General features: G+C 42.1%; 1 protein-coding gene across 30 annotated transcripts in view; it reads left to right on the top strand.

The window, feature by feature from the left end:
- LOC113034636 (neurexin-1a) overlaps positions 1–23339 on the top strand; it is a 258027-nt gene that overhangs the window by 167136 nt on the left and 67552 nt on the right. For all 30 annotated transcript variants that reach the window (XM_026189409.1, XM_026189380.1, XM_026189404.1 and 27 more), the window contains one exon: positions 5227–5408. In XM_026189409.1, the coding sequence (XP_026045194.1) occupies positions 5227–5408 (182 nt within the window). The remainder of the gene's footprint in view (positions 1–5226; positions 5409–23339) is intronic.

Raw genomic sequence — 23339 nt, 5'->3', positions numbered from 1 at the left:
ATAAAGTAGAAATGTGACTGCAGTATCTCACACACCACTGTTGGTACGGACTCAGAAATGTGTAGGACAAGAAACCGCCGTGGTTCCTCTCCTCTAGAGCAGTTAAGTTCACAGCGTGTCACCAGAACAGCAAACAGCCACAGACAAGAAAAACCTTGACAGAAATGCCACCTTGCCAACACAAAGGCCCACAATGCACCAGCAGGAGAACATAGTGCTTACATTATATGAGTATCCACAGAGACATCTTCTGGTATACATAAGCTAGGTTTTGCATTTACACCAGATGCAACAAATAATAAATAGTAGGAAGGAAATAGGTGCAAAAATACATAAATATACACACTGATAGTGGTGTAATAGGAGCAGTCACTGCTGGAGCTCAACAGACAAAGAAAAGATCGATACAGTAATTTAAAATCGACAAAAGAATAACATAAAGCCTTTACAGTGGTGTAAAAAAGAGATTACATAAACATGAAGCAAGATTTTGGATTCAAATGTAACTGAAATATAAAAAAACAAATGTTTATTTATTAAAATAATACATGATTAAAGAAATGATGCTTGGTATAAACTCAAGTAATTTTCATTTAACCAGATTCCATTAAATTTCACATTTTGCTTTGTACTTATGTAACAAAATTACATGGAAAATTTACATGTCATTAAATTAAAATGTCAGCAGGACATATATTTATATACATAAGAAAACAGTGTTGCTGTCACCAAAATCAGACAACTAAAAAATGTTACAGATTACTAACAGTAATAATAAATAATATATATAAAAATAATAAGTGTAAAGCAACAGTTCCATCAATAAATACACTTGTAACAGAATTTTGTTACTGTAAAACGTTCCAAAAGAATGGTACTCTTCTTTCATTACACAAAAGCTGATCCGCATTCACTTAAATAACAGGAAGTGACTGTAGAAATGAAAAGATTGCCTTACAGAGCCTTCATAATAGCACCCACATGAAGCCAAAGAATAAATGTTAAAGGTCCTTAATACTAATGCTGTGACCAGTATATCTTTGTCCAGCTGAAGTAAACAAGTCGGGCAAATAGGAAAAAAAATATAATTGTAGTTCAGACACATAATCCGTTGACATTTAAATCACTTCTTCTGTTCACATCACAAGAGCTCTTTAATAATATTTGATACATTTTGTCTGCTGCTATAAATAAAATAATACCGTGGATAAAACAAGAATCGATTGACTGATAGATACGAGGTATTGGCATCATTATTTTGGATCATGGAGTGTGATGTGCCATTTAATTATACACTGAGTCCGTGTGAATGGTGCCCCTACTCGACTGTCTTTGCAATTCGCAGCTTTGTAATTGCTGCCAAGTTAGAACATGCAGCTGAAAAGATATTTAATTAGCTATGCTTTTGAAAGGTTCTGTTCATAACCTCACAGTCTATTTACCACTTCATCTCCTCAACTACTAGACCATTTAATTGTCCTAAAAGGTAAAATAGAGTGAGAGAAAAGGAGATCAGAAGGGGGCTTGTTGTCTCACAGTTTTCCTGCACGGCACTAAATCTTCAGGAGCATTGATCAGAGATAGGGCCTTTACCAGATCCCGATAGTGTCGGATTGGCTAAAAGTGTCCTTATAAATCGTGGTAGTGATTTCTGTGAAAACTGAAATGGTAAACCAATACACATCATTAAGCTTCTTTTAATAGCACTCCTCCCAGGAGGATGAGCACACCCAAAAAATAGATATCTATTTTTATGAATAAATGATGGAACAGATGTTAAACAAAAACAAAACAAAAAAAAACTTTCTTCCTTTGGGATTCCATGCAAGGGATGCACAAAAAAATATCAAAAATCAGAATTTCAAACAGCTACACTATATTCCAAATCTGAGGTAATCTATTTTTGCACGCCAGTCATTACGGGAATCCATCGCAGCAAACAGAGAGAAACGCTAGTGTTTGGTCCTGACAGAAAGCAGATCTATAATGTCATCTCTCCTTTTTCGTATTTCCATCACAACTATGTAATTATGATTGGATTCCTCCCTCGTTTCTCGGCAGAGGCGGTAATATGAGGCGCCTTGTGATGGCAGTGTTGGAGGTTAGAGGAAAGACAGTCTGCTGGCCTGACCTTAGCCTAACAGTGTAGTCAAACACACTGCCTGCTTTGCGTATCCACTCCTCCCACATCTGCTACACTAAGGCACACAGCCAGGATGCTTTGGTTTGCTCACACCTGTCTCTTCTTATGACACTGCATCACTTTCTGAACATACAGAGCCTATAGGACAGTTTGCTATATGCTGCTACCTCTTTACAGTGTAAATAGATGAAGACATTGCGAAGCCGCAGCCAAGAGGGCCTTAACACACACACACACACACACACAGGCCATGTTTGCTATTCTACAGTCTACTATCCCACACACCTCTTAGGCCAAATGCAGGAGAACTCCTGGGATGGTGCTACATTTTTAATGAAAGCAGAGTGTTTGATCTGCCAATGTTTATCTTCTTTGATGTTAACTGACACAGTAGAGAGCAGCCAGCTCTCAATGTAGTCCAACACGAGGACAGATTAATTCATTATCCTTTAACAGTGGAAGATTGCGGTTGAGGAGTTCATCCTGGAGGCCTGGTCGAGGATCCGTAGCAGCCTTGAGTAAGACCTCCAGAAACACCGTCTCTGCGTTTCTGCAGCGTGACCCCTCTGGGGAAAGGACTACAAATGTCAGAAAGCATGCATTAATGCTTCTGGGGATAGGTAAAACAAGAAAATCTTGATTACATTCAGTTTCACAGATCTTGTATTGTGCATAGCTTCACCTCCGTTGCACCTGTACCTTGTACTTTCATTTTTTATTTATTTCTTTTTTCATTAAACAGTGGGTGAATAGGGAATAAACTGAAACTCTTGTCAAATTAAAGAGACAACAAACGGGAAGAATATCCAGGACACCACTGTATCTAATGACTACAACAGATCCATATCAGCTCCGGTGTCCCAGGAGAGAACACAAATAACAAATATGGAGCCAGTGCATAATTACTCCCCAGCACTGGAGTTACAGAGGCATGTGTCTGCTGATTTCATGCCATTGCACAACTGTGTAGGTGTGCATTAGCCATGTTTCTTCGTGTATCTTAATCCTCAACAGTCCCCCAAGGACTTCCCAGTAGTTTTACATGCTTGTAAGGATTTAACACTGCTTCACCACATATTGGCAACCTTATTATCTGCATGTTGGTTTCGGAACCACTCAGCTGTTAGTTTTGTCGACCTTTGGTACCATGATTTGAGTGTTTGTTAGCTTAAAAGCACTTCTTTTCCCCCCTCTTTTTTTTTTAACAGTACCGGTAAATAAGCTCTTAGTGGGAGAAAGTGGGTGTCAGATCATATGAATAGACTGAGGGGGAATTAGATGCTTAAGGGCCCGATGAGTTCCAGCACTGACATGGTTTAAAAGCACTTAATTATAATAAGCTGGAACGTTCAGCGAGTGTTAGGTGGCTTGGGGGAAACGGAGACGGTGACAACAGTCCAGCGCGAGATACACGGAATCGAAGATTACTCTGTGACTGGGCCAACATCAGATATGCATTAGTGAAACAAGAAGAGCTTTTTCAGTGGTAGCCGCCAGACTTCATGAAAAAGAAATGCAGCCCGCCTCGCAAATACATCACACATAATGTCTTTCCCTTTGTAGAAGTCATCAAGCTTCATAACGCTTTTTCCATTAGGAGAACAAAAAATGCTTACAGTGTTATATCATTAAGTTTTACAAATGCGAGTTATGCTTTATGAAAACAATAAATCCCGCCATAGATCTCGATGTCCCAACCTCGTTGGTTAATCACATTATTGTTAATTAATGATGCAATTCTTTTTAGCTAATGGTTGACAGTGTGTATTGACTCAAACGAGGGGATGAAATTGGAAAACGGGACTTGAGAGCAGACTGATGCGCTTTAATCGCTGCACTATGAAGCAGAGCTAGGAGAAAGTAAACAACAGGATCTATAAAGAAAATGCAAAATGTATCGATGGTTTTATAACCTCGTGAACTGGTTTACAAGAAAATATCGGAATTACAGTCAGAATGATTTATTATCTATTGTTCAGGCTAAGGCTGTTTAACTCCCTGCCCCTATGAATATTAACATACTCTGCCTCGCTCGCACTCTCTCCCGGCTTCTCCTTCTCTTTCACACTTCCACATGTAAATGCTTCGCACACTAACAGAGCTCCTCGTCTAATTTTTCACTAAGATAGCAGTTTTTATGCTAATCTGACAGCTGCATTTATTTGCGGGCTTTCTCGCTGCCGTTGATTTCCCAATCACATGCCCTATTTGTTCACAATTGTGCACACGTAACCAAGTTTGTTCACAACCTTACTGTGTTTGCGTCCTGGAAAAAAAGGGGGAAAAAATGGATTATAACACTGTCTTACTCTCAAAACATGAGGATGACAGTAAACGTAAACAGAATCCCACAGAATTAGCTGAGATTGACTCATTTCGAAGCATCAGTTTGACTAGGTCACCGGCTTAACGCTGCACAGCACTTTCTCACTGAATAGCTAAGTAATTAGAAGCACTCTTCCATCTACTAGGTCATGTTTGAACCCTTTTATGCAGCCGCTAAAGACAACAAGGTAATGCAGCACGACAGGAAATGGCTGGTTTGGAGGTCACAAGAAGGGCATAATTGGACCAGCCAGTCAATAATGCTGCTATCTCCATCTGCCTTTGAGGCTGCTAATGAAGCATGAGAGATGGGGAGGTGCCCATTTGGCATGCTGGCTACCTGTGAACTGGGGACACGGCCGCACATTCTCTTGCATTCACTCGTATCTCTTCCCTCTAGAGGTGAAACGGGCAGTAGCGGTAAAACTGAGTGACTGTGCAGGATTGTGAGGAAATCAGAACCAGTACCTGCCTCCCTCGTTTTTGCTGAACGTTCTCCTACTCATGAATTGACACGAGTGTACTTCAGACGGGGCTGAGAGCCGTTCAAGAGTGATATGTTGCTCATTGCTTTGCAGAATCATCGCTCTGCACAATAAAACACTCCAGACTGACGGTGCTCTGTACACACGGCATTGATGCCGGCTTTACTGTGTTAATAATGTTTGCGTGTTGACAGTCAGTGAGTCACGCCTGATAGACGGATGAAAGAAGAAACACACTATTAACATCTTTAATTCTGGTCTTATCTCTTTCAGCGGGAACAACATACATATTTGGACGAGACGGTGGACTGATCACATACACGTGGCCACCAAATGACCGTCCTAGCACGAGGGCAGACCGACTAGCCATTGGCTTCAGCACACATCTGAAGGATGCTGTCCTGGTGAGGGTGGATAGCTCCTCTGGTCTTGGAGACTTCTTGAAGCTCCACATTGTAAGTCAACAATATGTTATTTCTTTGTTTTCAGAGCAAAAGTACACATTTACAGCATTTTCACATTAATGATCACTAAGACGTCAGCACGGTGGCACGGTGGTTAGCACTGTTGCCGCACAGCAAGAAGGTCCTGAGTTCAATTCCAACATCAGGCCGGGGTCTTTCTGTGTGGAGTTTGCATGTTCTCCCCGTGTCTGCGTGGGTTCCCTCCCGGTACTCCGGCTTCCTCCCACCGTCCAAAGACATGCAACTTGTGGGGATAGGTTAATTGGATAACCCAAATTGTCACTAGGTGTGAATGTGCAAATAAATGTGAGTGCGAATGGTTGTTTGTCCCTGTGTGTTAGCCTTGCGACAGACTGGCGACCTGTCCAGGGTGTACCCCGCCTCTCGCCCTATGACAGCTGGGATAGGCTCCAGCACCCCCCGCGACCCTGAAAAGGATAAGCGGAAGTGAATGAAAAAAAAAAAAAGGATGATCACTAAGACATCAATCCATCTATCGATCCATGTTTTCTTCAGCTGGAAGTATCCCAGCTGTCACAGGGCGAAACCTAGCTTACTAAAACCTACTTTTTTTTAATTGGCTTCTTACTGAAGTGGGATCCTACATGAACACGATGACGGGCTTTTGACTGCAATCTTGTAACTGTTTCCTGGGGCCTAAATGGGGATTGGGGATTAATTGTGTTGAAGTTAAGAACCTATAAAGAAGTGTGTAGTTGTGTACAGCTAACAGTAGGTTAATGTGTGTGATAAAAAGGAGCCCACGTTTGCTCACCTCGCCTCTGAGTGTGACAGCTGCAGAAACAGAGGCAAATTAAGGGTCAGTTCTATACAGTGCATAGCTGACCTGGACATAATTCTGCTGGCTAGCACATGACCTTCCTATCACAAGCACCCACTTACTGACAGTAATGCTGATGCTGGCCAGGAGCATACAGGAACATTGCTCACACGTACACACATGTGAAAGCTACACACCAACAACCCAAAAAAAACATGAAATTGGTCTTGAAGTTTGTCTCAACCCCAGCTGCCCACACACTGAGATTCACACTTACAGTAAGCAAACTGTGACATAAGCAGGCCTATCCCGAGGACATAGTGAAGCAATGATGTTGTTTTTTAGAGAGGCCCCCCCGTAGTTGCTGTGCTTGGACATGGGTTATTTTCTGTTTTGTCTGGTTTTTGTTTTGTTTGTTGTTACATTTTTCTCCCCAAGCTTTGGGGACAAATGGTTTTTAGCCCCTAGTCCAGAAGAAGCTGTCCAGTTTAAAATGATGTAAGGTGTTTAATGCAGACCGTTCATCATTAAATGCCATATAGGGACAGAAACAAGATGTTCAGAAGGACATATATTAAAATATGGTTAAGGCATAGATGTGCTCACTTGGATGTGCAAATGCTCTCCCACAGTCCTCACGTCTTCTGCTGCTTTCTGAGCACCTTTTCTCATGCAGCAGAGACATACTGTATCAGACTGGGTAAAACAGGAGAAATCTCCACTATAATTTAAACGATGAAAATATCTTTGGACCCCTAAGACATAGAAATCTACCCACTAACTTGCACATCATTTTTGCTAACTTATTTGTGTTTTTTTCTGTCAAAATGTTTTACAGTTTAAATACAATGAGTGGTACTGCTATTTAGTACGGTGGAACACACCAAGAACACACCACCAAATAGAAAAATGCTGCAAAAGCATACAAAACACAACAGAATATGTGTAAACCACAAAGGAAGTGGGAAAAAAACACAAGGAAAGTGTTTTTGGAAAGAAAATAATGTGAAGAAACAGCTGTGAAAGTGACAGAAACTAAAACATGTGAAGGATCGTGCTGAAAAACGAACAAAAAGAAACGGAGGATTCATCCGTGTTGTGAGGGGAAAAAAAGATGTGTGGTGGTGTGGGTTTTAATCATACAATCCATGTGTGTGAAGGTTCTCAGTCATCCAGGTTATCGTAGTGTAAGGAGCTGCGAAACTGTGAACGACCATCTTTGAACAGAGGGCGGGGCTTACGACACCAACTGTCTGCCATCTATAATCCATTTTTAACATCCCTTCCCAGACGCCTTGACGGCCACTCACATTCTGGGCCATTTGATCTCAGTAAATCACATGATAAGGTGGGGCTAGGCTTCACAATGGGTTCACCTGAAACCTTGGCTGATTGTGACCCACACCTGTTTTCAACCCTTGGCTTGTGTGATTAGGTAGAGGATCAATAGGGGGTCCACAACCTTCTTGGGGACACTCCCACAGGGCCTAAAATCTGGGACTCTCCCCCATTTTCTCTTAGAACTAAAGAAGCTTCTCGGATGAGAGGTGAAACGTCTTCAAGTAACCTAAAGACGTCCAGATGCTTTTCTTTCCAAGCGCCTTAGACTACATATGATCATATATTACTGTATAATTCATACAAAGTGTATGTTAGCTTGTGACTTGTGACACGTTACTGTTTGACCTCCCAGAGCCACCGTAACTTGGGACCTTTAGGCTACAGGTTAAAATAATATAACACTTTGCACTCACTAGAAATCTCCAGCATGTTATAAGCCCTTAATACACGTATGCGCCAAGCTGTGCATTACAACATTCCTCTTCCTGGCACTGGAGGAAATGCACAAAGGTGCATTTTCTGCCGAAAGACAAAGGTCACATCTTGTGGAAACACAAGACGACAGCGTCAGCGTGTATGCCAGGTTTCAGATTCGCTGTGAACGAGTGATGAATGCTAGAGGTTATAGGCTTGAGCCTCACCGACAAGCGAGGTGACAGAGGGGAGTCTCACATTGTATAACAAGACAGGAAGATCATGCAGCTTACAAAAAGATGCATGCACATCCTCCTCGTGGAAGAGTGTACCAATCCAATGACATTTTACAGGGAGAAATTGTTTATAACGCATGTTCATACAGCAGGGGCAGTGGCTTGTGAGAATCCCCTCTCCTCTCGCATCAGCAGTCACTCTGAAAGCTCATTTGTTTATTTCTGCACATTTCATTAGAAGATGAGCGTGAGAGAAAAATAGCTTTAAAGAGAGGAAGGAGGCATAAAAGCAGTAAATAACTTGTAGCGTTTACAGGTTTTTATAATTTAAACTGCAACGTGACCATAGGGTTTTGTCAAATGTTGATTACGAATAAAAAAAAAAACTACATGTTTTAACATGTCAGTTTAAACTTAAAATTAGCCAATAAATCTGCCTCTGAAAGACTTGTTGAATAGCATTGTGATATAGGTCTATTTCCTTAGTTCTGAAACGCAGCCAAATGAAAGAATAGCAGAAAATTAAATCACGACATATTGAAAAAAGATACATCTTATGAAACAAACCATCTAGACGCTTCTGTCATCTCCTTATTAATTACAGAGGAAAGGACGTGTTTTACAGTGCTCCGTTAAACACAATGAACTGTGCAAAATTGCCACTTTGATGCTTTTCTTCACAAGAATAGCAGCACTCAGCGTGTCACCTACAAAACCCTTAACTAGTTGAACTGCACCCTTAGTGGATCAGGCTGTAAAATGAAACAATATTGCAATATATTGGCCATTCCCAACAGTATCCCTCTCGCTCCTTTCAGTTACCTCAGCTCTGAGCAGAAATGTCTTCGGAGGAGTGTATCTTCAGCTGTATGAGATGGGATTAGACCAGATTTCAGTATTTACCCCCCTCCTGCTCCGTCCTCTACATCCCCCACCCTTCCTAATCTCCTGCTCCCATTTCATGATGACAGGAAACCCAGCGGGGCTTGAAGGACGCCATCTCAGCTCACGCTCGCAAGAGGGAATTTTCTGAGTAAAATGTGGAGAATATGATTTAAATGCACCTCAAAGGAGGTGTGATCCTTCCCCCGCCTCGCCTTTTCCAATGCAGATAAAGACAATGACTGTGAAGTCAGCGAACCATCAAATGTACGACAATCACTTTCCTCGGGCTTATTACTGCAGCGCACGTGGAAGAGGGACTAGATTCATAATAATGTTCTTGCCGTCTCACCAATTACGATGATACTCCACAATCCCTTTCACGTTTTCTAAGGTGAAGTGTATTCATGAGACTACAAGAACAAGTATCCCACATGGATGTAAGTCTTCTCTGTACATGATAGTGTGGCTTGGAAAAGAAGCCATGTATATAATTAATTGCGCTGTAGCTGAAAGTCAAATCCACACAATGACATTATGCAAAACAGGGAGTTACGGATGTAATGATCCTTGGTGGGTCTATTCAACGGTGTAATCCACACAGAAGAGGAATTGGAACAAAGTTTATAAGATATGGGTATGGAATACTTTTCTCTGTTAAACAGTTTACTGTGCAATGGCTGTGAAATTTCAGCACAGAATACTAAAGCGGGTGCGCATTTTACTTTTACGCTGTCAAGGAAGTGCCATTTATTTTTCTGCACAAACAAGGGGTGTTGGTGTCTGTTATTGGAAATCCATCTGTACATTTTTAGGAAACCATTTACTCTGAAGCTTTGCAGTAGCGTTTTTTTTTTTGTTGTTGTCAATGAGCAGCGGTGACACCGACTATCAGAGGCTCTCCTCAGTCTCAGGCAGGGCCCCGAGGGGCCCACTCAGCTTGTTTTGTGCTGGCACTCAATCTCAGTGTAGGGGTTGGGGACTATTCCAAGTGCTTTCTTCTTTTCCTACTTCTAATTGCATGCATCGCTTTAAAAAAAAAAAAAACAGGCAATGAAGGCACGCTGGCTAAGACGGCAACACTGTGAAGTTAATATATTCCACGGAGCAGAGAGGATGGTGGAGAAATAATGACTTCTCTAGTGGAGCATTGCTCCCTTCGGTCCTCCTTTAGCTGACTACCAGAAAGGGGGTTCTTCCTCTGATGGAAGACACCTTTAATTGCAGTTTCAACTCCTGCTCTCTACCCTATTAATCATGTAAAATGGCTTGAGAAGAGAGACTACCTTGCACACTGTCTGAGCATCTCAGCTTCGAGTGGGAAAACGTCAACTTTGATATGTTCTTTTGGAGTTCACATTACTTATAAAGTTCTGATTATTCACAATCGTGTGCTTCATTAGATGAACACTGCACTTTCACATTCGGTGCTATGAGATTGTTACCTGGGAGAGGTGCTGCAGGTCTCAGGAGAGAGCCTGTGTCACGCTATTCCCCATGCTCCTATTAAAACACATGTCCAGGGAAGGGATCTTATTCTCATCCACAGTTGTGTTAAGGTCTCACACCCAGTAATTACCTCGCTATGCGCAGACAAAGAACACAGCCGCATGCAATACCCCCAGGATTTCTGTGTATACAGCCTTCCTGCATTGCTTCCCCAGTCAGTGCATATCAATAATTAGCAACTGAGCAACTGATAGTTGGACCAACTGGAAATGGAGAAGAAATGAACACGCTCGTGTCAACTTGTGTGCAGGCGTGTGCGATTCCATGTCCAGCTAAAGGTTTTAAAATCATTTTCATATGTTGGATGCTTTTAGTGTTTGAACAGCCTTTACTTTAACTGTTGTTGCCATGGCAACTATTCCAATATAGTCTGCTGGACTTAGCTCCGTGGTGAAAATGTTCATTTTAAGCTGATTTAAAGTTAAATAGATTACATGATTTCAAATGTAAAACTGCAGTATACCATTTCTGTTATTTAAAATGCACAAATGCAAACATGATTCTTTGTAACTTTACATGAAATCAAGACATAATAGATGTTGCCACTAAGATTCCCCCCGTTGCTCTCCAATTCGAAGCCTCGGTGCTTCTTATTCACTAACACTAGGAAACAAGATGCATCCTCGGCTGTGAATCACACAACAGTAGATTTTCGCTCACTGGAGCACAGAGTTATTGGATGTGATGTACTATTTTACATTTTTTATTTTTAAAAATAATTTCTTTTGAAATGCTCCTCAAGGCGTCAACATCACAGATGCGGTTGACAGGTCCTCCTCAAATTGGAGGAGGTGAAGTCTGGCAGACAGCTGCCTGCTACACACACCTGTGTCTGCATGCAGCTGCCAGTCAACACCGCAAACTTTAAGCCTTAAGAAAGTTTGGATGAGTTAAGAAGTAAAACAAAAAGAAAAAAGAAAAACAAGCTATGGAGACCATTTTTGATGGTTTTCCTTTTTTCCTCCCTTTTAAAGTAAAAGCAGAATGAATGAGCCTTTGAGGTCCAGATTTTACTCCCATGTCACATATAACGTCATAATCGACTTATTTTCGAATGATGCCTCAAGTGGTTACTGAAGGAACTGCATTTTCCCCGAATAAAATCTGTAAAATTACAAAAAACGTCATCCAAATACAGATGCGTTTCCCATGACATTATTCATCATTTAAATGTCATGCTCCAACAAGCAGAGGGTAGGAGAAAACACATTCATCACAAGCGATTTTGCTTCCCACGGTTTGTGCTGACACGAGTCACTCTTAATTCTACAGTTACCCCGCCTCCCTGGGACAACATCTTAAGACAGCCTTAGCTGCCAACCTGCTCCACATTAATCAGAATCAGCAAAAACCAACAGAGCGTGTAATTTGAGGATCATCAGCGCAATGCGACAGATGGCAAAAGGCCAAAGTTTTCTTTTCAGCCTGCTTGACCACCTTTTTGTTTCAAGATACATTCCATTTTATGTTGTGGAGGTTTCCCTTCATTCCCACTACTCCTATTTAAGGGATCTTGTAATAAAAGCCTGACTAGCAAGAATCACAGAATCAGCCCTCACAGCCTAACTCCTCTCCTTGCTTTCCCTTTGTGTGACCAAGTGTCAGTGAAACCAGAACTGCCATTTGCTTGTCAGTATGTTTGGCAGGTTGCAGCGCAGTCTGTGGCGAAGCTAGGCTAATGGCACTGTAATAGTGAATTAACTGCTGACCGTAATGAGGAGATAGCACTGAAAGGAATGAAATGAATCATTTACTGCTGATTCACTCTCCCCAACATGAATGGGGAGGAGACGGCAGTAAGAAAGTGCAATGCCTAATAACCCAGGCGCTGCATATATTTAGCATGCAGATTTTGAGCCTTAATTGTTAAAGTGGCGATGAGCAGTGTTATTAGTATGGTAATACGCTGGTAAATATGGCATTGATTTTATGTTGACTGTGACCGATTGTAGCAAAAGGATGTAGGCGAGAGCGAATGGCCCCCTATCTCTTTTAGTCATAGACGGGACATCCACTCTGCTCGGATGATGTACCTGACCTCAAAGAATCAAATCTCATCATCTCCATATTGAGAAGAGACAGCGCTAGAATTGCCATTACTCATCTTTCAATTCCAATCATTTCTCAATTTGTTCAAGCTCTTTGCCACTACAAAGCCAAGTGGTCCATGAAGAGGAATGAATGTGTGTGTGTGTGTGTGTGTGTGTGTGTGTGTGTGTGTGTGTGTGTGTGTGTGTGTGTGTGTGTGTGTGTGTGTGTGTGTGTGTGTGTGTGTGTGTGTGTGAGAGAGAGACAGAGAGCGAGCGAGGGGAAGATCTGTGTGTATGTGTATTTGAGAGGGCAGGACAATAATGTGTCTTCACTTTTATTAGTGTAACAAATCACAGCGAGCACAGCTTGTCATCCTCAAAGCTGTACATCAATATGTTCTAGGCTTGCCTCATACAGAACAATATTGCCATGGCTAACATGGGGTAAATTTGATTTCATCGTCAATGTTACACTGTTAGGCATGTTCGCTTTTTGGGGAGTTACAAGGTTAGAAGTGTCAACATTGTGTTTGTTTTTATCTGTGTGAAACATTTTTTGATTGGCTCAGCTATTCTCCAAAGTTCTCGCTGAGCACATTTGTGCAGAGCGCTCAGGCTGCTTAGCCTCAAACGTTGCTCAGATTTTAAGATTCTTGCTTAGTTTAAAAAGAATTTAAAAAGAAACTAAAAGGCAGACCTCAGTATGCTAAAGCATGAGGTTTTGTGTGTGTGTTTTGTTTCTTTTTTTGGAGTGCCACAGCATGGAGTCACCATAGTTGTTGACTTCTGACACAGCTGCCCCGAGCCTCGGGGTGAGATAAAAATAGCCTTCTCTTTCTTGCTCCATTACAGTGAGCTGTAGCTCAGCGTCCCCAAACTATCACATGTAGAGCTTATTTTTATAGGAAGTACATTGTTATTCTTTGAATGTTGATTGCCTCGTTACAACAAGTAAATCATCGAATATAATCTGAACAGTAACAGATGATGAAGCATAAATAGGGATAGTGTGAATAAATCTAAATAACTGTAGCACTGCATTAGTGTCTTCTAGTTTTTCCCCCCCTTTTTGACAAGCAGTGTAAAACTCTCTGAGGAATGACTGAACATGGAGTGAGAATAGCTGTTTTCTGTTGTCATTACACTTAGTAGTGGCTGTATGATTTCATTGTTATAAAGTCAAGGGAAATGTATTTCTAGAAGCATATGCAAGCATGTTTGTATGCGCTTTTAGAGATGTTGCCACACTTGCGCTGCACGCCCTTTAAGTCCACTTATGTTAACCGAGGTTGAAGCACAAGTAAGGCAATTTGGACCGGGCCAAGTCTAAAATTACTTATACAATTACTTACACATATCCCTGGCAAAGACAAATCTTCTCTGCTAATTATTCTGTAATTGTTGTCGGTGCCCTGTTGTTGATGGCTTCCATGGTGCTTTGTGTGGGGCTGCATGGAATATTTAACAGATAGCTCGCCTTGTTCCGGTCAACTTAATTACCTTTTTTTTTTTCACTGCGGCACTGTTCTTCTCGCCAGCCTGTTGTGCTTTCACACACATAAATATAATACACATATAAGCATGCTGTTTTTAATTATGTGCTGCTGTGGAAACATTTTGCAGCATGGCACTGTAGGCAGAGCAGCGTGTGCTATTAGTGGTTTAGCTCAGATAACTGTAGCCTTGAATTATTGTATTCCCCTTTCCATTTCATATATATATCATTTTGTTTGAATATCTTGTATGTGCCAGGAACACGAAAATTATCCTCCTTTGTTACAGTTTGCTTTCACCAGCAAGCCGCACAGGCTCATAAAACATTTAGAGTGACTGAGCAGCAGGAAGCTATAGATTGAAACAGATCTTTTGGACATATGGAAATCAGCATAAATGAAACCAAACTTGACTGGGGTTAGTGTGGTGGGGGAACCGTATCCGCTCTTAAAATGTCTCAGACTTCTGAGGGAGCAACCACATAGTCAGCAGAAACACTCATCTTCCTCTTGTCCCCTGTTTTCATTTATGAATAATGGATTTAGTGGCCCTTCCTATATCCTCTATTGCTGCCGGTCAATATTACTAAAGACTAACCTGGAAACACAGCTATTGTAATTTCAGGTGTATATGCCGAGGAGCACTTGACATTCAAGTTAAATATTGCAAGACGGATGTGTATTTTCTTCATTGGTATTGCTTTTGGGGCAGACTGTCTGGCCACTGCCTTCTATTGTCTTCCAGCTATAAGAGTGTAATGTTGCAGACAGGAATTCTAAGTGAGCCTCTGGTCATAGATAGTTTATACCACAGCCTCATCAAAGGAAAATTTGTATGTGTGCGCGTGTCTGTATGCGCGCGCGTGTGAATGAATATCATTCTCGGCTGCCTCCCCGCTATAATAAGAGCTGCTGTGCAGTGAGGGCTGCTGGTGCGAGAGCAAACAATCCATGACGTGTCAGCAGCCTACATGTGCAGCGCACCTCATACAGGGAGATCAAACAGACAGGCACATGTTGTTCCTTTGTCCTCTTCCATCCCTCAGGTAAGCGCACGAGGTTGAGCAGGGCACCCCTGGATTTGTGGCCTCATTCTGCCCAGTTTATCAGCCATGCAGCGTGCCTTACCTCGGGAGAAAAGACAGACACTGCGCAGAGAGAAGGCTGGGATTTGTTTATGTTGCAGTAAATGTTGCACTATCGAAGAGGTGCTAAACTTTATGGCCTGTTTTGCGGGTCTTCTAAGTAGTTGGTATGAGTGATGATTTGGTTTGCTTTTTCCCAGAAGGGCGAAGCAAACACCTTGACAACAGTAATTAAAAGTGTATGTGAGGCCTAAATCATTTTCTTCTCTCCTTCTCCTCCCTTCACTTGGCCTAATAAATCAGTTATGCTTGAAGTGTCTCCCTCTCCTTAACTCTTTATTTCACTTGCGCATTTTGTGAAATAGCCCTGTGTCTGACAAGGAGGGGTTATAAAAGATGTAGAAAATTGTTGTGGGAATTCTATGTCTCTGCTGGATCCAGACTGCGCTTAACACTTGAAGTCAAAGCTTTAATGTGGCTTCAGCACAGAAGCATTACAACATCTGATCAGGTATAAAGCTAAAGCATTTAAAGTGTATACACTATAGCTGAGAGTTACTATGAATTATGTGTTTTGTAATTGATCTTTTAATTGTGGTATGAGATCCATCTATCCAGCCATTTTCCTTTGTTATCCTATTCAGAGTTGTTAGAGGTTTGGATCTGGGAGAAAAAAACAAAAAGCAGGCGCTGTCAGCCCTCTTTAGAATACAAACATAACATGTTTATCACGAGGCCAGTTGAGGAGAAAAAGTGAGCTGGAGATGTCACCCAAGTGATGCCTCAGAGTACAAAGCGTAAAAAAAAAGTCACCCAAATCAATGCCATATCCATCTATGCCCACTCTTTAACCCATGTAGTCATTTCTGTGGCAATTAAAGGCCAGAATGCTGTTGTTATTTATATGAAAATGTAACTGCTATTGAGTGCCAGTGTCGCCCACCACGCTTCTTTAGTCAGTAGCAGCACAAATCAATGGCCAGCCAGTCAGCCAGTCTGTGTGTGTTTGTTTTTAAATCCATAAACATCCACTCAATAAACTCGCAAACCTTGGTCATTGCAGCCATTATTATGGTATTTCCAAGCTGGAAGTAATTGTATAATCATTACCACTTCATGAAATCGTAATAGGTGCTGCAGATTAGAGACAAAGTAATGGCATGAGCCAGGAACTTGTGACTCCATCACTATTAAACAGATGGCAATGAAAAGTTTGTTTGTGTCCACACGAAGCACAGGCCAAGACCTTTTTTTATAGTTTGCTTTCATCCATTACATCTGTAATGTTTAGCCTTGTTAGTCTGGCAGCAGCCACACACACATTTTACATGTCATTAACAACCACAGCTCACATTAAAAAGGCGCACAACGATGCATTTTTAAAGAATGTGGCTGCTTGCTGTCTCTGTTATTATCAAAAATTTAAGCTGCGCAGTTGCCTTGGAAAACATGTCACTGCTTGTGTCCGAAGTGTAGGGTTGACATTTTATAAAAGGTTTGATATCTCTTAGCCCCACTGGGGATTTCCTAGCACACCCTGGGAAGAGGAGAAGGCAGTGGCGAACCTAGTCACACATCCGGCCTTATCGGCCTGTCGTATTATTTCACCACAAAGAACCACAGAGGCCTTATCTCGCAGCCATCTTCCCGATAAGGTCTGCTGCAGCAAACAAAAATAAAAGACAAAAAGGAGGGTGTGAGAGAACAAAATAACAAAAGCGGAGCAATGTTCCTTCGATGTGTTGGTCTTTTATTACCTTTTCCCTGCAAGATGACTGATAAAAAGCCAAAGACAATGAAGGAAGGAAAGACGGAAGATAAGTGGAGCAAAAAGAAAGGATAAAAAACTGAAAAGATAAAGAATAAGGACTGTGTCAGGAAAAGCCTGATGTTGGCGCAGGGGGGATGAAGGGGATAAGATGAAACAAGGGAGGTAGAAGGATTAAGTCTGAAAAAGGACTCGAGTGCACATACACAAGCCACGAGCTCTCATCCTAGACTACGCTTTGCGCTTTGCAACATCTACTGACAAGTTGTCAGATGCAGGTCGCTCATAAACTCAGCGACTGTTGTTGTAACTGACACTCTTACACGTATGTGCACGCATGTAGGAGTGTGTGTCCTCCTCGCTCTCGGTAGTTATGTGAAACGTGTCACTGTATCATCATCATAGCCAGGGATTCATGCGAGATCTAAACGTGCGCACACACCAACAATGGGAGATGAGGCATGTTACTGCTGCACAGACATGACTTCATTTTTTTTCATAGGTCTTTACTTAAGTAGATGATGGAGCAGTTAACAGCATGAGTGAGCAAAACAGTTCAGGAGCAGCATCTTATACCAGCTTACTCATGTCTCCCTGCCTCAGCTCAGCTAGAGTTTTTCAGTTTTATACAGATACAGAAGTCCAGTTAATTCTAATGCACAGTATTAATCATGATGGCAGCAGTACCCACCACTCTTCTCTGATCACTTCTTCTGTTATGAACCACGACTACGGGGTAAAGCTGAGTCAGGAACGGCCCGGATCAGTACTCGTAGCATATGGCGAGAGCTACGTCGGCGCGGTTGTTGTGACACATTGTTGGAACGGTTACAGTGTGAAAGGACTTCACTACACTTCAGTGCCCAGTGTCCTTTGTGACCGCCATGATAATGGGTACTTGTTTAACTTTCACAAAGACAACGACTACATTGACAGAAAAGACCTTCAGTAAAGCCTGGCCAGTTTTTAGAAAGTCTGTTTAACTGCCCAGACTTGGGTGTCGAACACTCTTGTCCCAAATTTCTAAAACTTGGTAGCAGCACAACTAATTTCAGTGCGCACACGGGGCTTTTCATTCACTGACGCATTTTGCAACATGCTGTTTGAATCGCTGCAATTTAATTTTGTTTACTTGTCAGATATAATTGCTCTCACTGAAATTTCATGGATTCTCTCACCACTCTCTAAATTGTTGTGAAATTCAAATGTACTATTTCCCGCTTGCTGGAAATTGAAAATATTTGCTCCTGCTGCTCCAGTGTGCTCATCACAGTCAGCTGGTTTCCATGAGCCTTTACCTAAGGGCTATGGTCTTTAAAAAACTATTAATTGTTCTCCCACAAAACGCTGCGTCCAGATGAACAGAATCAACTTTTGGAGATATTAATTATGTATTTGCACACAATTAATAGCAGCCCACTGACTCCAAGGTCCTGACTCAGATCTGAAAGTTTATCAGCTTGGTTTATAAATATGATATGAATAAACTTTGGTTGCATTTCAGTCCCCATGAAACCTGGATTTATTTTTTGCAGGAATGCTGATCACCTGCTCTAAAACTGCTCAGCAGCTCTGAAGGCCTGGAATTTTCAGCACGCACCTAAAAGTCAGAGTTATAGCTGGCTGTGAAGGACAGATCCCATGGCAGCGTGCACGCATGTATATTGTGAACAAGTGGGTGTGTGTGGGTGTTTGTGTTCACGCGTGCCCTTGTGTGTGAATTGTTCAATAAAGTCATCACAGGCCTCATAAAGAAAGCTGCCATTTACAGCATGGCACAAAGGTCAAGGAGCTGAGCCTGATGAAATCATGCTGGAGAATAGGCTTTCCCGCTGCCAGGCCGTGAAAGAAAAGAGATGTGCGGAAAAGCAGGAGGAAGAAAAATGAAGGACATGAACACAACAGAAATGAGGAGCAATGTAAGATAAGTAATGGGAGAGATAAAAATTGTGTTTAACTTTTACAGATGAATGAAATGTTTCACAAAACACAGATCGAACTGAGATCTTGCGTGACCACTTAGACTAATGATTCATGATGCATCCAAACAGTAGCTGAAAGGGCCAGTGTGAACAGACAGTCTGATAATGTAGATCTAATTATAACTCCCAGAGTGGGACCAGAGCGTATGTCTCTTCCGACATGCACACACACCGGGCATGGCCACGTCCTTATGAGCGCCAGCAGTGTTACCAGGCCTGGTCAGCAGGAAGCTTTAAAAATAGTATGCAGTATACTTACTATACATCCTAGGGCTGTGTAACGATTCCGCTTCCTTGAACCTTAAATTGTTAATGTAAGCTGTATCTCGAAATGCGGTTAATGAAGACAGCAACAGAGGGAGGAGGGAGTCATCAAGCTCCAGTATTTGAGAGAACCCCAGTTCTGTGTTTGGGGACTGAAAGTGTTGCCATATTGGCAGCTGAACCTCATACCTTTGATGAAACACTGGAACTGGTGAGGAAGAGCTGACAGACACATTCCCTTTGGCCAAGTTCTGTCTTTTTTTCTGCTGCTCTATTGTCTGACTTTGTCAGATCTGTGAATTTTTGTGTTTGTGTGTCTAAGAATGTGAGAGAAAAGGGAGAAAGAAATGGGAGAAGGCAATAGAGACAAGCCATGTGTGTCTGCTCCTGTGTGTGTGTGTGTGTGTGTGTGTGTTCTGGGTGAGCAGTCATCTGATGAACTGCCTTGCCACGACCGAGGGTTGTGAGCTCCCCAGCCAGTGAGATCCTGTTGTTGTGTTGGTTAACAATACTCTTCCTCGGCACCACAACTCACAGAGCAGCAGTCAGAGGTTGGCAGACCCTAATGGAAACGTCATCTTCCAGATAAAAGATGGTCAAGCTTTGATGAGAGGGGGAGTTATGGGAAGTGTATAATAAAAGAACCATTTCCAATCGGTTCCAAAGCCAATTTAAGAGCACTGAATGAAGACAGACGCTGTCATAGACAAACTGAAAAGCCGACAGTCACTCATAGCTGCTCCCCAGTTTGTCAGGTAGAGGGACCTTTCAATATACTTCTCCATATTCCTGCCTTGAATCAGACAGCCAGTAACTCATACCTGAAGCTGGATTTGAGAATTAAAAGTCTGGCGTGCACTTTCATCATTTTTTTCCTCCAAGTTTTCCCTCAGACTCAGCTGTGATGCCGCAGTCATGCTGTGAATATTTTCTGACTGATGCAGTGCTTATAGAAAATAACACACCCTGTTTTTCTAAGCCAGGTGGTACCACTTACGGCGAGAGTTAGTGATAATTGTTGAAAAAGCAAGCAGCGCTTGAAATTGCAAAATGTGCTGTAAATAGAAATGTGATATTATTTGCCTTCGCTGTATCAGGTCCTGTTGCTGGGTTCAGAATAGTGCTGCTTATTGTGTGGCCGCTATGGTAAAAAAAAAAAGCTCTTACCGACACTGGAAACTTCACCAAATGCTGAAATATTGCAGGCAGTTTCACGGCACAGAAAATATCTGTTCTGCTACCCTTAAAATACTGACTGGGAGTAAATAGAGAGGAATACAGACCCAGTGGTGCTGCAGGACAAAGAAGCACCGCTTCCTTCCGAGTACAAAGAATAAAACAAGCGCATTTTTGACCTGCTGTATTGTGTTACTGGATGCTGCAATGGGCGAGGTGTTTGACACTTGTGGCTAACAGACACACACGCACGCACTCACAAAAACACCCCATGTATCCTACCGTAGTTGTTGTTATACTGTTTATTTATTGCTCGGAAACACCCACATCTGGTTATGTAATTTCTTGACTCTCTGGCTTGGCCGAAAAAAATGTGGGTGTTTTTATAAAAATTCTGCCTGACGTTGGGCCCAGCAGTGACACCAGCACCAATCACACGCAGAAAAAAATGGTACCTCTTGGCTTCTCTTATCTAAACCTGTCCCATTCGTCACTTTTCGCACCCCACCATCTTTTCTCAGTCCACTGCGAGCCAGAGAAGGTGCGGAATATCAAATCAAAATATTCACTGTCACAGCTAAAGCATGTTAATGGGTGGCATCCAACAAAAGGAGAAAAATGATTTTGGTAATACAATCAGTAAAAACAAGCACAACACCTATTTCTCCCTGTGCCCAGGATAATCGTATGTGTTAATGCGAGCGCTAACAAAGCTGATCTTTTGAAGGTGCTTATGCTGTCTGTGTATACGTGCACATATGTAACGCTAGAAACCTTCACTTTAGTACTGTTCTCTGCAAGATGCACAGGAAGTGCTCGCAGACACGCCCCTTTTGAAGGCATTGAAGTAACTAGAAGGGGTTTTTTTTCAGTAAAATTGATTCATTTTTCGGTCAAAACCGACATTTCACATGAAAGGATTATAAAAGCATCAGCTGGCTGACTCGCTGCTATACTGCGTTCCTGCAAAGCAAACCATATGATGCTTTACTTCACCGAGGTAAATGCAAGGAATTTACCATTCATCGTGCGCAGCGTGTTACAACCAACTACGCTGAGGTGGTGGCTCAATCTTCAGTGAGTTGTGAAATTGTCTTTCTTAGCATACACTTTCATTCTTTCAATTTGTGTTCATTCTGAAATTCCCCAATTTCTCAGACATGACAAGCTCATTTTTTTTCTATTATCTCCCCTTTTTATATTTTATTCTGGTCTTGATTTTCCCTATTTGTGGAATCCTTTTGATAGTTACTGTCATCCAGTCAAGCCGACTGAGTTTGTCACGGGGAGAGGGAGAGAAAGAGAGATGTTCGCGTTAGCTCAGTATACAGGTGAAGGGATGATAAGCCTACTTGAATTGACTTGAATAGTTTTACCTTTACTGCTCTCTGTGATGGTGACAGGGGCATGGAGGAGGGGCGGTGGAGGGGGGAGGCGGGTGCTGCATCACTGCCATTCCCCCATCCCCTTAATGCTACGGCAAACAATGGAGGAGTCGTGTTGTTCTACTTTTAAACGTGTGAGAGTCACAACAGAGACAAAACATAGAGTTGTTTTCATCAGCTTTCTCTGTTGCTTGTCTTCTTTTCACGTTCTCCACTGGCGCATATGGTGCAATCTGATAACTGAATTCCAACTTTGTTTCTCTTTCCTTTTCCCATCTGTGCTTCTACAGTATCCGTCTTTATCTCTCTCTGGAACTATTAGGAGATTAATCAGGCTGTCTTGGCTCTTCCTAAACACGCTCTGCTGATGGGGCTCTTCCACAGGAGAGACTGGTGGGTGGGTGGGTGGCAGCCATTAGAACATGGTAGCACTTTGATCTGCTGGGCGGATTTACAAAATTGCACTTTCTGCTCCTTGTCGAAGGGTGAAAAAGTAGAAATGTGAAACAGGGAGGTGTGAGGTGATGTTTTTTACAGCCAGTTTCAATGTAAATCATGGTCCCCGGGCTCCTTTTTTTCTTCTCCCTCAGAACAACATAATTTTAATGTTGGTAGACCTCCACGAGCCAAATCCTTTTTTTTTGTACTTTTCAGCAGCAATCCAACTTTGTCCTTTATCATTTCTCAAATCTTTAAGCTTCCTCTACGAGGCACAGAGAAGATGAATCCAGCTCAAAGGAGTACGTCTTCTCTAACTCTAACTGTCGTCTCACCCCACACACCTTGCTGTGTCAACTCGGTTTAATTAGCAGGAGCGATAGCGACCTGTAGTGAATTATTGTTTTTAATTATACAATTTTACCACTTCTACAAATAAGATCGGTGTTTATAGGCTAGATGAAGAGCCAGCGAGCAAGGAATCTCTCACTTGCAGTTTTTTTCCCCTCCAAGCTGAAGAGAGGGTGAATCAACGTGCAGCTGCTGAAAGGAGAAAATTAAATCCAATTTCCATTACCATGATAAAGTGATTACATCACATCTGAAAGAGCCCTGTATCAAAGTATGGAAATCTAAGCACATGCATGTGCCTTGAGCATCCAATGACAGAGATGCACGTCTCTGAAAATCAAGTGTCCCACACACATTCTTGCCTCTTCCTCTCTTTCTCTTGCATGCACACACACACACACACACACACACACACACACACACACACACACACACACACACACACACACACAAATCCGTGTCCACATGCACACAGAGCTATAGAGTCTATTGACCCATCACGTGGATTAATGTTTGGTAGAGTTAACTTGCATTTCCTCTCACCATAACAAGGCTCCACTGTTTCCCTTTTGCTTGGATATTCAGACTTCGTGGCCACGTTACACCTGGGTGGCTCTGCTAATAGAAGCATTTTATCGGACTCGTATGCAGGAAGCCTGGCTACACCATCCATTTTTATTATTCATATATCCCCATTTTCAGATTCCATGCTCATTTTAGCCCCATGACCCCCTCCATCTTTTCTGCTGCACATGCACCTACTCATGCTCTTCTGCGTGCTCCAGTA

Source organism: Astatotilapia calliptera, chromosome 13 (assembly GCF_900246225.1).
Source record: "Astatotilapia calliptera chromosome 13, fAstCal1.2, whole genome shotgun sequence".
NCBI classification, from domain to species: domain Eukaryota; kingdom Metazoa; phylum Chordata; class Actinopteri; order Cichliformes; family Cichlidae; genus Astatotilapia; species Astatotilapia calliptera.
This window is presented reverse-complemented; position numbering and strand designations above follow the sequence as displayed.